General features: G+C 36.2%; 1 protein-coding gene across 3 annotated transcripts in view; it reads right to left on the bottom strand.

Annotated features, from left to right (window-relative positions):
• LOC106878599 (high mobility group protein HMGI-C) overlaps positions 1-12,708 on the bottom strand; it is a 44,562-nt gene extending 31,854 nt beyond the window's left edge. The window contains exon 1 of one of the 3 annotated variants that reach the window (XM_014927857.2): positions 11,702-12,708. In XM_014927857.2, coding sequence (XP_014783343.1) covers positions 11,702-11,791 — 90 coding nt within the window. In that variant the 5' untranslated portion in view covers positions 11,792-12,708. Of the gene's footprint in view, positions 1-10,520; positions 10,791-11,701 lie in introns of those variants that run through there. The other 2 variants (XM_014927856.2, XM_052967479.1) reach the window with 2 other exon arrangements.
• Between the last annotated feature and the right edge of the window lie 2,385 nt (positions 12,709-15,093).

Below are 15,093 nucleotides of genomic sequence, written 5' to 3' on the forward strand. Positions count from 1 at the left end.
TAACTAGACATTTCGAAGATAAGACAGAACGTACTCTAGAATAGTCTCTTCCTGAGTAGTGGATCAACCCACTACACAGAGGATTCCAAGGTGGCAAACACAAACCAAGACAGGAAAAATTGGACAGTGAAAACAACATTCAAAAGCCGTACGGCCAAACGCGAATCTGAGGTAGAACGCTAGTAGTTCGTCTTGCCTTCACAGCGGCTGGAGTGAAAAGAAAGTTGACCACAGGTCACACGAGAGCAGAGAGGATGGTGGAGGGAGGAAGTGGAACAAGGAGGAAGGGACAGAAGGGTATAGCAGTGAAGTAGAGGCCAGGACAGAGGGATAGATAGAAAGATAGAGGAAGACAGATAGATATTGTCGTCACCGTTGTCATCATCATATATCATTCATTTGATTTCCAAAACTAACTTGACAAGAACCTAGTCATAAAGTTCCATCTTAAAAAAAGAAGCCTAGATATCAAGATTCACACAAGAGTTGCAACGAGGACTAACAGCATTTGAAGAACTCCAATACCTCAAAATAAAGTAAAGGCAGTAACTGAATCATGTAAAATATATCTAAACCTTTTATCCTTTACTGGTTTCTGTCTTAGACTGTGGCCATGCTGGAGCACTGTCTCGAAGAAAATTTAGTTGAATAAATCAACCCCAGTACTTATTTTTTTTACATATTAAGCCTGGTACTTATTCTATCAGTCTCTTTTCCGAACTGCTAAGATATGGGAACATAAACACTAACACCAGATGTCAGACGATAGTGGGAGACAGAGACACAAAGACACATACGCACACACTTCTTTCAATTTCTGTCTTCCAAATCCACTCACAAGGCTTCGGTCAGCCCAAGGTTCCACGTAGTGGGACTGAACCTGAAACCATGTGGTTGGGAAGCAAGTTTCTTACCACACAGTTACGCCATCTCACTCAGTAATTTAAATCTTTTGTTATTTTTTTTCTTTTATTCTTTTACTTGTTTCAGTCATTTGACTATAGCCATGCTGGAGCACCGCCTTAAAGGGTTTTAGTCGAAGAAAACAACCCCAGGACTTATTCTTTGTAAGCCTAGAACTTATTCTGTCAGTCTTTTGCTGACCTGTTAAGTTACAAGGACATAATCATATCAGCATCGGTTGTCAAACAATGGCAGGGGGACAAACAGACACACAGACAGATACATACGTACGTACAGCAAAGAGATACTTAAATAATGATCAGAGATCCTGAAAATGCTTAAAAATTAATGTAGATGTAAATATTGGTTCATAACCTAGACACATGGTCACCGATAATTTATATCAATGTCAGTAATGCCTAAAATTGTTAATGACCTTGGAAGGGCAAATGCTAAAGTAAGCTTGGTGCAGAAAGTCCCTGAGTAGTGTTCAGATAAATCCAAAACTTGAACTTTAATTCTTTCATTCAGGGCAGCTTGCACCAGTGTAAGAAGTTGGCTATAAGAAAACAATCTTTGTCAAGAAGGTACAGAAGAAAAAAAAACATAAACAAAAGTAGGCATAAAAAGAGTATTTACATGGGAAGTTTGTGTATATAAACAAATGAATGATGTACGTCTTATCTTTACAGCTGTTTCAGATAAACAATGACTGGTGCGATGACTATATATGTTATGTAATAAGGTCCAATAATATAGTAGGTTATGAATTAACATGGATTTTTAAAGATCCAAGATGAGGACTCCAGTTATTCTCATCAGAAAACTCTGGCAACAAATAATGTAGTTTTCATAAATATATAGGATCAATGGGAAACTAAATGCAAGGGGTTGAGTGGGATAGTAAAGACAGGGATATAGATGAAAAGATTGGATGGGATGAGATTGGTGGAGTTGCTTCAGGTAGAATTAGTAATGAAAAATATCAGTTAACAGAATCAAGAAAAGGAGAAATAAAATAGGCAATAAAAACAAGGGAGGTAGGCTAGCTGAAAGGGAGACCAGTGTCTGTGGGAGGAAAGATTAATAGTGGGAGATAAAAGATTATTGTAGTAGGCAATCATAGAGCAGGTGCATAGTATATAATAAATCAAGGTCAGTCATGGAGATAAGAAAAAATTTATAAAGACACTAATGGGGTATAAATTATAAAGACACTAATGGCAACACAGGTTAGTAAAATGAGATAGTGGGAGTAGGAGGTACAAGATGTATTGGTAAGAGGGGGGGAGGAGAAAAGGAAAGATGAGAAAACCCTAAGTGTGGCCAATTCAGTGGTACAGGAGTACAGTTATTAAGGTGGATGTATTATAGTGAAGGGCAAATTAGTAGAACATAAAAATTTATGGTAACAAGAGAACATTTTGTAGTATTTATGTCGACACATAATTACATCAGAGAAGCATTTAAAGAGGAAGGCCTCGTTCAGACATGTAATATATTGAAGGACTCACAGCAACATAAATTACAAGGTTATTGGTTTCTCATGTATGGAATACTCTCAACTTTGAAGTAGTGGATGTAAGTGGTCAGGGAGGTAAATTTTTTTCTAGCAATACCCGAGAAACAGTTTGAATGTGCAAGTTAACAATGTTCCACCAATAAAAATCCTGGCAGAGTGGGTCTGTGTGGTAGTAACGGTACATTTATAAACATTATAATGTAAGCAATTGTTCCTCAAAGAGACTACTATGTACTCTGAAACTGCATGTCTTCTTCTCACAGAATATGGGTGATGCATTATTAGCTGTGCCAAGGTTAGTATAGTTAGCATGATTATTAATTCTATGAAAAGAATCAATTAATTACCATCGTCATTATTACAATGGAGACAGTTAGCATAGTTAGGACAATTCATATCATAATTATTATTATTAATGATACAGGCACTCAAATTGTGATCATTGGTGTTAATGGCATATGTGTTTAGTGTATAATTGTTTGTATTACTAGTATAGTGGAGGCACGTGGCTTAGTGGTTAGGGTGTTAGTCTCATGATCGTAAGATTGTAGTTTCGATTCTTGGACTGGGTGACAAGTTGTGTTCTTGAGCAAAACACTTCATTTCACATTGCTCCAGTCCATTCAGCTAACAAAAATGAGTCATTCTGCGACAGACCAGTGTCCCATTCAGACGGGGAATATATATGCCAAGAAACCAGGAAATCAGCCCTTGTGACTCAGTATAACTCAAGAAGGTAACTTTACTTTTACTATTACTAGTATAGAGGTTCCGTTTAAATAAAGAAGTCCTGATGCATCTACGTAACAATGTTTTTACAGTGCACACTCGTTAGTTAGTTTTTAGGGTTAGTTTTGGGGGTTAGTTTTAGGGTTAGTTTACAAGGTTAGCTTTTAGGGTCAGGGTTAGGGTTAGTTTTGGGAGTTAGTTTTTAGGGTTAGTTTTAAAGTTAGTTTACAGGGTTAGCTTTTAGGGTCAAGGTTAGGGTTAGTTTTAGGGTTGGTTAGGGTTAGGGTGTCATTACACGTCCACACAGTTGGGACCTCTGTATGTAAGTAGTACTGTTAAAGGACCTCTGTATTTAAGTAGTACCCTATTACTAGTATACAAATATACACTGGTATTGTTAATAGTAGCTTTACATTCATTGTTACTTCCAAATATTTAGTTATGGCTCCATCAGGGTTGTTATGCCCAGAACAGTTGTGAGGGTCTAAATTCTCTAAACAATATTTACTGGGGTTGGTGTTGCTAACATATGTGGAATTGGCAATATCTGCACCATATATTCTACTACTTGATATATATATATATATGCATATATATATATATATATATATATATATATGAAAGCATAATGCCTAGGAGTTGGGGTGTTGCACACTAAGTGGTGGGTTTGATCATAAGGTAGGAGGTTTGATTCCTGGATCAGGCAGACTGTTGTGCCCTTGAGCAAAGTACAGTTTCACACTGCTCAGTTGAAAATGAGCATCAGAGGACAGCTGATTCAGTCCTCTATTGCTCCAGCTGTCAAATCCTCAATGCTCCACAGGATCAAGAGTGTGAAGATTAAACAGGTGTTTATGCTCACAACTACATAAGTACCTAAAAGAATTAACAAAAACATGACACTAGCCACCAAGTCATACTCACTGGAGACTGATGGCTCAGCAAACAAATATACACACAGGGTTTGATGGGTAAATTGTTGCTATTTAAAATTTTTTATTTCATGCATGTGCATTGTTTATTTTTGATTTTGGCGACTACACAGTATAGTAAGGTCAGTTGGGCACCATCTGTGAAAAAAACAGCACCATGACACAATTCACTCTGCCAGAAATTTGGGAATGACGTGTACTGCTTGGCATTCGTGCCAGAAGCTCCCATATATGAACATTTCAGAGAATTCAGAAAGAGTTGGATGAGTTTAAGAAAGTACAGCAGCTTGGAAAACTCACTCTGATCATTCTGATAAGAAAAGAACTCCTGAATTTGTTGGTGAGATCCAGGCCATGATTAACAACGATCCCTTCATGTCAATCAGGCCCATTTCCAGGGATTACCAAGAATAAAAATTTGAAAAAGTAAAAAGTGAATTTTGTGTGGAGAGGGAGAAAATTAAAATATTGAGAACATGTTTTGTGGGAGAAATCCTAATCTCCTCCGTCGCAAACATAGGAATTGGAAGAAATTTAGGAAAAAAATAAGGTGGGGGACAGAAATGTCAGCTCGGATATGCTAGAAAGTTGGGAAATGGTAATGTGGTGCTGGAGCACCACATTAAAGGGTGTTAGTAGAAGAAAACGACCCCAGGACTTATTTTTGTAAGCCTAGTACTTATTGTATCAGTCTCTTACGGGGACATAAACACACCAACATTGAGTGTCAAGCGATGGCAGAAGGGATAAACAGACACACACACACATATATACGACAGGCCAGTTTCTGTCTACCAAATCCACTTTGGTCAGCCCGAGGCTATAGTAGAAGACACTTGCCCAAGTTGCCACACAGTGGGACTGAACCTGAAACCATGGAGGGTAACTTTCTAGGTCATGACTGACCATGGGATTGCACACCCCCTTCGGTCATGACTGACCATGGGATTGCACCTAGAAAGTTACCCTCCAAGGCACAAGTCCGGGCAAGGGTGTTTTATGGAAGACCAGCAGTCGCCCATGCATACCGGTCTCCCCTCTCCACGCCACCAGTGTTATCCAAAGGAAAGGCAAAGGCTGATACAGCTTGGCACCTGTGACGTTGCAACTCATTTCTACAGCTGAGTGAACTGGAGCAATGTGAAATAAAGTGTCTTGCTCAAGAACACAACATGCAGCCCTGTCCGGGATTCAAACCCACAACCTTGTGATCGTAAGCTCGATGCTCTAACCACTGAGCCATGCACCGTCACACACACATATATATATATATCAGGGAAAAGCCGCAATTATGGTGGCTGAAGACAAACTGTGATAAGGCTGATCAATAAAAGAAATGTATTTGAAGGCCTAGATCTCATCTGCCAATCTGTAATTAGTATTTGTGCAGAAGGAACTAGTTGAGAAAACAGGCTTTCAAAATGTCCTTTTACCAAAGTGTCACATTGAAAAAGACAACAAAAGGAAGCATTGAGATTGCTTCAACAATCACTATACTTGTAATAATAATAATAATAATAATAATACAAGGACGATAATGTGCTCGACTTAGTAACAAATGACTCTTCAACTATTGGCTTCAACAAAATGACTTTCTCAGTAAAAACATGACTGTGTCCAAACAGTTGCTGTGAAACATTACAGTTTCTTTGAGGGGGAAGGGATTAATTGGATCAGAGAATGCTTAGTTACAGAACAAGGATGCAACAGAAACATTTACTTCTTTAATGCAACTGTAATGAATGCATGGCTACTTTAGAAGTCAAAGAACAAGACAAATATTCTTCTCCCAGTTCTGATTGATTTTAGAAATAGAATTTCTGAAAGTTTTATGATTCGGCATCCTCTCAAGGAAGGCATCAATCTTCAACACAACCTATTTTGCTATGAAGGATAAAAACAAGCTCCTCCTCCTCCCCACCACCACCACCACCACCATTGCTGCTGCTGCCACTGCCATCATCTCCATAATTGTGTTAACATCCACTTTTCCATACTTGCATGGATCAAAAGAGATTTATTGAAGCAGTTTTTTTATGGCTAGATATCATTCCTGTCACCAACCTTCACGTGCTTCCAAGCAAGTTAATATTTTCCCATAGCCAGATATGCTTTCACAGAGTCACTTGTTTCTAACTACCATGATGTCAAGATATGGAGACACAAACACACATATATACATATATGATGAGCTTCTATCACTTTCTGTCTACCATATCTACTCACAAGGCTTTGGTCAGCCCAGAGCTACAGAAGTGACTTGCCCAAGGTGCTATACAGTATCACATATTTATGCCCAAACCACACAGCCAAGTGATGATGTGGGTTCTATACTAGTAAATCTACATTTTTATGTCTCAAGTGTCACTCATCCAAGTCAAAAAAATATACCATACAAATTAAACGCTAAAATAAATATTCACCAATATTTTTTGTTCAGGTGGGAATCTCAAAATTGCTTTGGCTTTATGAGTGTTTGTTTTTAATTTTTGTTTTCTCTTATGTACAAATTATACTTGTGTAATCCTAAACAGTATTAAAATAATATCTGAACATAGCTGACACTGTCAGACAGAATGGTGCTACCATTTGGTGTAAAAAACATGAAAATATTTGCTTAGACAGCTGAAGTTGGAATGCTTGTTGTTTATCTAGTGTATCTTCATTCTTTCTTTGTTATCTCTGTTAGTCTTCACTGTCTCCATAAATTCTTTAGTAGTTCTCCTGTTCATGTAATCTTATTGTTTTGTTTTTTATGTAGGGAGTGTTTTGTAAAGGAGCTCTTTGTGGTAGGTAGTTGTTTAATACATCGTGATAGTTTAGCCCCTACTTAGGTAAGTTATGGTATTTTAGTCCCTACTTAGATTACATTTTTCATAAACTCTTTAATGCCCAAAATGTTTAGGTTAGTTATTCATGCTTAAATAAAATCACTTCCAACATTACACACTACAATGGAAACACAGTCACACAGTGTCCAGCCTGTAACTGCCAAAACAACTGCCCACAAGGAGTACTTGCCTCTCAAAGGCTATGGTCTATAGAGCTACATTCATGCAATGTGATGGCATCATAAGGCACTACATGAGTAAGCATAACGACCAATGATTTCAAAGAATGATTTACACAACATATGTACTCATTCAGGTGTAAAGACAAGAAAATCACCATCTCCCTCTTGCACTTTATCTAGAGACTCAAGAGTCAAAGAAATGACTTTCCCAACATCACATACAGCATCCTTGAGAGGGCCTTGCTTTTCTCACTACATATACTACAACAACCAGCAGAATCAATCAATAGAAAAACTGATCTATTGTAATACTGTCACTAAAGATAGGCCCTATTTATGAATTTCAAACCAATGGCCACTGATGCCTCTGAAAGACCACCTTAAGCCTAGCTGGCAGATGCAGTTACAGGGAAAACAATCTCTGCTTGCCTTCAGTGAAATTATTTCTTTTCTATGTACCCTTATTGTGGCCTACCAGTACCCAGCTACAAATACGCCACACACAGTTATCCATGACACTCCATGTAATATGTAACCTGACACTAAAAGGCTGGTTACCTTGCCACATGGACCAACTTGCATTCCACCCACCACTGGGTGATGTTGCTAAGTTGTCAAATTCTAGTCTGCCAACTACCTAGTACCACTTCACTGTCTTCTCTGTTAAATGAAAGCATAAATAAAAGTATCTGTTATACATTTTTTTTTTATCAAACTATGTGTGTGACCAGAACAGACATATCAACCATATGATCCAGTCCTTGTTGTGGTGTGATAGCTTATGTGCTTCAATAACCTTGGGAGCTATGCCAGCAAAGTACAATCTCCCATGCTGAACAGGTCAAAGGATAGATGCCAGGCTAATAAGGACTACTTCCCATACTAAGAAAAAAAGCAAAGTTACAGAAGAATCAATGATAATTCAAAACTAACCAGGTTACTATACCTGGTAGAAATAGCAGCCAAATCAGTCATTTGACTGCAGCCATGCTGAACCGCTAAGTTATGGAGAAGTAAACACACACACAGATATACATATATACACAACAGGCTTCTTTTAATTTCTGTCTACCAAATCCACTCACAAGGCTCTGATTGGCCCAAGGCTATAGTAGAAGACACTTGCCCAAAGTGCTACACGGTGGGACTGAACTCAGAACCATGTGGTTGGGAAGCAAGCTTCTTACCATACGGCCATGCCTGCGCCTATATATGTATATATATTATATAAACACACATATATAAATACATTCAAAAATATTCACACATACACTGTTCTTTTGTTTCACAGCTGTTTTTCCATGTGAGCATGGGTTAGACAGGAAGATAGTTGAGGTAGGATTTTATGGCTGGGTAATCTTCTTGTTGCCTACCCTTCACTGTTTTTTTAAGTAATGGATGTTTTTTCACAAGGTCTCTGAAAGTGCAGAGCAACCAGTGACAATGTCAACATGAAACACCTACTACCATGACTCTACATGAAACATCAGTATTATGACTCTTTTGCGAATGCAGTGACAAGCATGCAAAGTGAACATAAAATGATATATATACAACATAGGGGTGGCACTATTTTCCGATAGTGTGGTAAGAATCTTGCTCCCTAAACATGGAGTCTTGGGTTCAGTGTCACTTCAGGCCTTGTAAGTAGATTTTGTTGATGGAAACTGAAAGCCTGTCATATATATATATATACACACACACACACAGATATATAAATATGTATATATTTCATGTCTTTGTGTTTGTCCCTCCAACTGCTTGACAATGTTGGTTTGTTTACATCCATGTAAATTAGAGGTTTGGCAAAAGGAGACTGATAGAATAAACATCCAGCTTAAAAATAATATATCCACATATAAACATACAGTTACATATGCATATATATATGTATGTGCTGTGTGTGTGTGTATATACATACATATATTTACACACATGCATATATATGTATAAATATACATATATTTATACATATACTATTATAGACATATTTATAAAAAATTCAGATATACATATACACAAACATACATACACATATGTTAAACATTAAGACAAATATATTTCTTATACTAATTAATTTACACCAAAAATTCATTATTAAGTCAGTAATTATATTTTAGTAGTCACATAATGGCTACAATCTGATCTTTGTGTGCAACTCAGGAGAAAATATGCTCATAGCTACACATTCACACACTATTAGAATCATTAACTCTACCTTTATACAGCACCAATACCTGAATTTTACTCTAACCTACTTTGAATAAAATTGTTACCAAATATCTACTTTTTCAATACATATGGCTTGAGTTGCCTTTTACCATTATAGATAAGCTAATCTAAATATATTCCAAGTGGAGCAAGAATTTTAAATATGAGCAGAATTCCTACAGAGAATTGTCACAATCAGAAATTCCTTTACTATTTAATACTATTCCACTTTGAAAACAAATTTTATATTTTCAAGCTTGTACTAGATATTAGCTATTTCTGCCATTAGTTTTATCATATTTAACTAATGAGAACGACAGGTGCAGTAGGCAGTACAACCACTATTGCTGGTCAAGCAATTCACTGACCACCATTGCCTGCAGTAAGCATGGGTGGGTAGAGAAGTTGAGGTTGTCAGCTAGTTTCTTACTTCAGCAAGGAACATGATATTGAACACAGTGCCGGTCAGCCAGACTCTATAATTATGAAATGGTAGTGGAAGAAATAATGGTCAGCCAATGGCAATAGAAGCAGTGATGGTCAGTCAGTCAGTTTCCATAACAGCAGCATGGCAGTCTCCGCTAGAACATGGTAGTAGAAGAAATAAATATTGGTCAGTCAGTCTCCAGGCAATCAAAGCCGTGCTGGTCAGCCAGACTATATTACTACAACTAGCATGGCATACCCTAATTTCTCCGCTGACCAAGCAGCTTTGGCTGCACAGAAGCAGTGGCAATTGGCTGTAATAGTCACTGGTCAAACAGATAAAAACCAATTCCACCATACTTAATAGACAATGCAGCTATTTAAAACAAACTAACGTATATATTATACTCGCAGTGTACACTGATTGTGTGTGCGTGTATATTATAAACACACGTGATGTTTATAGTAATATAAATATATATATAAATATATACCAATATATATATATATATATATATATATATATATATATATATATATATATATATATATATATATATATATGTGTGTGTGTGTACAGTATGTCGTATTGCATAAAACCTGAGGATTATCAAGAGAAATAACATGTAAGTTGCATTTACTCATTCATAAGTTCAGAGTTGTAACTGACAGAAAACTGAACGAATCCTTGACTGAAAAATTCCGGTCAGTGGCTGAAATACAGGTGTATGGTCAATAGCTGTGGCGTATAATTGAATGATTAAAGTTAAACGTTAGACTTCACCTGTAAAAGTTGACATGAAAATTTCCCATTTTCTCCACACGACAGACCACAAATTCGTATGTTTTTATGAATTTTATTAACTGTCCTCGCCAACATTGACCATCACTAATTTCGTCGGACCTCGATTAGTTTCATTAGATAGAAGACTTGATGTAAAATGTACGTAAAAATTGGATGTAAAATGTACGTAACTTGAGGGGAGAATGGGAAGAAGAGTAGAGGGGGGTAAGATGAAAGACTTAATAGAAAATCTGTAAATGAGTAGAGGGAGATAAGGAAAAGAAAACAAACAAGATCGAGAAAGATAATAGAGAGAAAGAATGTGAGGAAGAGAGGGGGAGAAAAAGAGAGAGATGGGATAGGAAAGATAAAACAACTGAAGAGGAGAGGGCGGAAAAAACGAAATAGTAAGAGAAAGGGGTGACAGGGGAAGGAGGAAATGTAAATATTATTGACGGGTAAAAGAGAGAGGTGGAGATATATATAGAGAGAGAAAACGAAATAAAATGGGAGAGAGAGAAACAGAAGGAAAGACATGAGAGTGAGAAAGTAAAGGTAAGAAGAAGATACATAAAAGGAAATAAAAGAAACAGAAAGAAAGATAGAGAAATAGAAAATGAGAGGGAGAACAAAAATGAAATAAGTAGGTAAGATACAGTGAAAGGACTTTACTTTTTTTAGAGTAACTGGCCTCATGTTAGAAAAAACAAAAGTGATGTAGTTAAGTAACATAGGAAAGTTTCTATTATTTCAAATAAGATTATTTGTATTAAAAATTGTGATATCCTCGTGGTTTGAATGGAGATAAGAAAAACTAGAACGATGGGCACGTTTAGCTAATAAATAATTAAATATATAGAACAGATAAAGTAGGCATAAATAGTTGGCACTAGACAATAAGTTTGCTGACTTGAAATTTCAATAGTTTACTTATATTGTAGATCACACAGACAAACAAGCTCACTCTTAGTAACTCAAATTAGTTACAAACACACACACTTGTGGATAATTTTGGCGGGAGTATGGAAAGAAAAGAATCGAAGATGAATGTTTTTTAAATACATATGAAAAATAAACACGAGCTTGGATAAAAGCAACAGTATAATAAAACTAGATAAGGGAATCCACTCAACAACAAAGTTATAGTAAAAAGCAACGAAAACTATTAAAATGTGTCTGACCTGATCTGGCTTAAGTTTTCGAGGTCGTCCACGCTTCCTTTTCTCTGGCTGGTGGCCACTGCTGGCCTGTTCTGCTGCCACATCTGCCATTTCTACACACAATAAACAAACGTTACAGATGATTCCTCAGACACCGAAAAAAAAAGGCGATGGACGAAGATGTTTTTATATATTTTTTATCTATTGATTTCCTTATCCGTGTTTTTTTTTTTTCTCTCTCCAGCAAATTATTTTTCCTCCAACTTGAGCTTTCTCTGGCTGCTTACACACACACCACTCTCTGTAGCTATAACTATCTTACAGACTCTCTCTCCCCCTCTTTCTTTCTCTCTCTCTCTCACTAATTATACTCCTCCCCCTTCGCCTGCTCGGCTCCCTTATTCTACTTCTACCCTTCCATCTCCTCTTCTCACTTTTCTGCTCCGTGTGCCCTGTTTTGTCCGTCAGTCTCCATAGTATCTCCTCTTCCTATCCTGTTATAAGAGCACTACGACGACGACGATGATGATGATAATGATTGTTGTTGTTGTCTTATAGCCCTAGGTCAGTCTTGATCGAACAAACTTAAGTTTGAAGATATTCCAGCCGTGAGCACCCCCATATATGATTCAGAAATAGTGTCTCTTAGACTACATTATCCAATGTTACCTTCGTTTTTGTTTTTTATAAAGCTGTAGGGTATGCTCTGACCGCTATTTCTAGCAGGTCGAGCGACCACTTTAATGAAGATATATGATGATGATGATGATGATGGTGGTGGTGATGTAATGATGTCAAATTAACATCCTTTAAATAACGGTCATGTTAAATTAACAACCTTCCAATATTCTGGCTTCCTTACTCCCGTCCACCCGCCCCTATTCCCCACTTTTTTTTTGGTAACATTCCTTCTGCATGTCATCGAGATACCTGTCACTATTCCAAGACTGGCTTTCCCCAACAACACATGTGGATCGAAATAAACGTTGTGTAATAGCGATGCAGTTTCAGAAACCGTGGCTATCATTTACATGCTATCACCCAAGAACAGGCGTATTTCAATAGCAAATTAAGGTGCTTTTACGTGTAATATGCAGGTACATGAATGTGTGTGTGAGTCTTTGTGTTTGTATGTGTATGAATGCATGTTTATATATATATATATATAACATTTTGTTATATATACATGCACATGCATGTGTACATATATATATATATAAATAACATTTTTGATATATATATGTATGCACCTGTATATGTGTACACACACATATCTATACGTATAAATATATATATATATATATATATATATATGCGTGTGTATGTATTATGTATGTATGTATGTAGACATACGTACACATGCACAAACGCAATAGATAAAACTCAATTTCAAATTTTCACCCTCCCCCTTTTTAATTTTCTACATTGATGTAAGTTTTTAAATAACAATGAAAAAATTGATGCGATTTTCGCCATCAGTGTACAAAACTGCGTTTTTTGAAAATAACCCGATGAAAATTTGAAATACTTCAAGTGGTTGGAAATTTAACAAGATCCAACATGAGTATATATATATACCGATGCTGATGTGTTTACGTCCCCGTAACTTAGCGGTTCGGCAAAAGTGACCGATAGAATAAAGTACTAGGCTTCCAAAGAATAAGTCCTAGGGTCGATTTGTTCGACTAAAGGTGGTGCTCCAGCATGGCCACAGTCAAATGACTGAAACAAAAGAGTATATATACGCGCGCGCGCGCAATATAATTTTTTCTTTATTTTTAACCGGCAAAGGTTACAAAGTGACTCAAGGGCCGAAGTTTCGTGAATCGCACTTGTCAAGCTGCTTCAAAATCTTATAGATACGCATGTGTGTGTGTATTTATCTGCCTGCATGTATATGTCTGTATGTAGGCCGGAGTGAAACCAAGTGAAGCGCAAAGCACACCTAAAAATGTCAACCCTTTGACCTTTCCATTGTCTAAATTACAAAACATTAAAACACAAGTACTAAATGTAAAATATTAGTTTAAAATTCAGTTTCTTTCCAGGCCAAACGACATAATTATGCGTGTGCGCGCATAAGCTATTGTTTAACACAGAACTGAAAAAAGTAAATTGTTACACTTTTAACTAGGGCAACAAGCAAAAATGAAAAAGTTCGAGTCTTTTTTTTATTCATGTTCTTTTTTTCAACTTATAATAGGAAAACACAGATGCAAAACTTTATTGAGAACCATTTTTGTACAGAAATCAATGTTGGATGTCAATTTTTGAAAAAAAAAAAATCGAAAGAGAAATATCATTAGAAAGAATTATTTGTATGAAACAGCATTTTTTTATTACATTGGTTTCCATCCTTAAATGAGAAACATTTGATGATACATATAGACCAAAAGAAGAAAAATAATATCTATTATTGTATTTTTATAACTTCATTAATTTTTTTTAAGTTTTCCCTTTTTTTGTTTTTGTTTATTACAAAGTTTTTGATCAAGTCTTTAAAACTAATCTCGCGTAACACACATTTTAATATTTAAGCAGAGAATCGCAGTTTCTCTTGTTGCACATTCAAGAGGGATGCTTAAATCATATTTCTCATATTTCTACCTCGTCCCGCATTTTCTGACGTACAAGTCAACGTGATATGCAGGTCGAGGTAGATTTCTCAGTCAAAAAAATCAATGGTTCAGTCTATTCTCATCATATAAGTCGACTCTCTTTCTCTGGAATATTGTTCAACCTGATATATCTGAATAACATTATTAAATTGCTTTGCACATTGATTTATGATGAATAAAACTGTATAAAGAATAATCCCAGAAACGTATTTGTTTTTATTTTTTTATTTGGCGCACTTGAAGAAGAAATGGTTGTAGATTATGGTCACAGGTTTTTATTGAGAAATCAGAATATCGTTGGTGTAGGGCTTAACAGAGCTTGCACAGAGAACAGAGGGGCAATGAAAGATTTCACAAAATGAAAATGTCGAAATAAAAGGAACAAGATTCTATTTGAAATTATGTTTAATTGTATGAAGTTTGGTTTTTAATATTTGCCTTTATTTATGATTATAATCTCACATCAATATGAATATAAAGAAAATTATCAGGTAACTAAAATTGTTATGTGCTGTTATGGTGGATATGAAGTGTAAACATTTAACATCGTTACTATCTTTCCAACTCCCATTGCATCTCCTCCAACGCCGTTACAATATGTAAGTCGACGTACTTTTCTTGACTAGAAATTTTGACCTGAAAAATTCAACCTGTATGTCGAAAAATACGGTTCAGACGGTTATTCCAAAATGAAAGCTAACCTTTCATTTTGTTATTATAAGATTATACACTGAGAAATTCTGTAACTTGCCTCTTTTTTTTTATGCGCCCTTCTAAAGCCTAGCCAGGCTCATG

The sequence above is a fragment of the Octopus bimaculoides genome, chromosome 4 (assembly GCF_001194135.2).
Source record: "Octopus bimaculoides isolate UCB-OBI-ISO-001 chromosome 4, ASM119413v2, whole genome shotgun sequence".
In the NCBI taxonomy this organism is placed as follows: domain Eukaryota; kingdom Metazoa; phylum Mollusca; class Cephalopoda; order Octopoda; family Octopodidae; genus Octopus; species Octopus bimaculoides.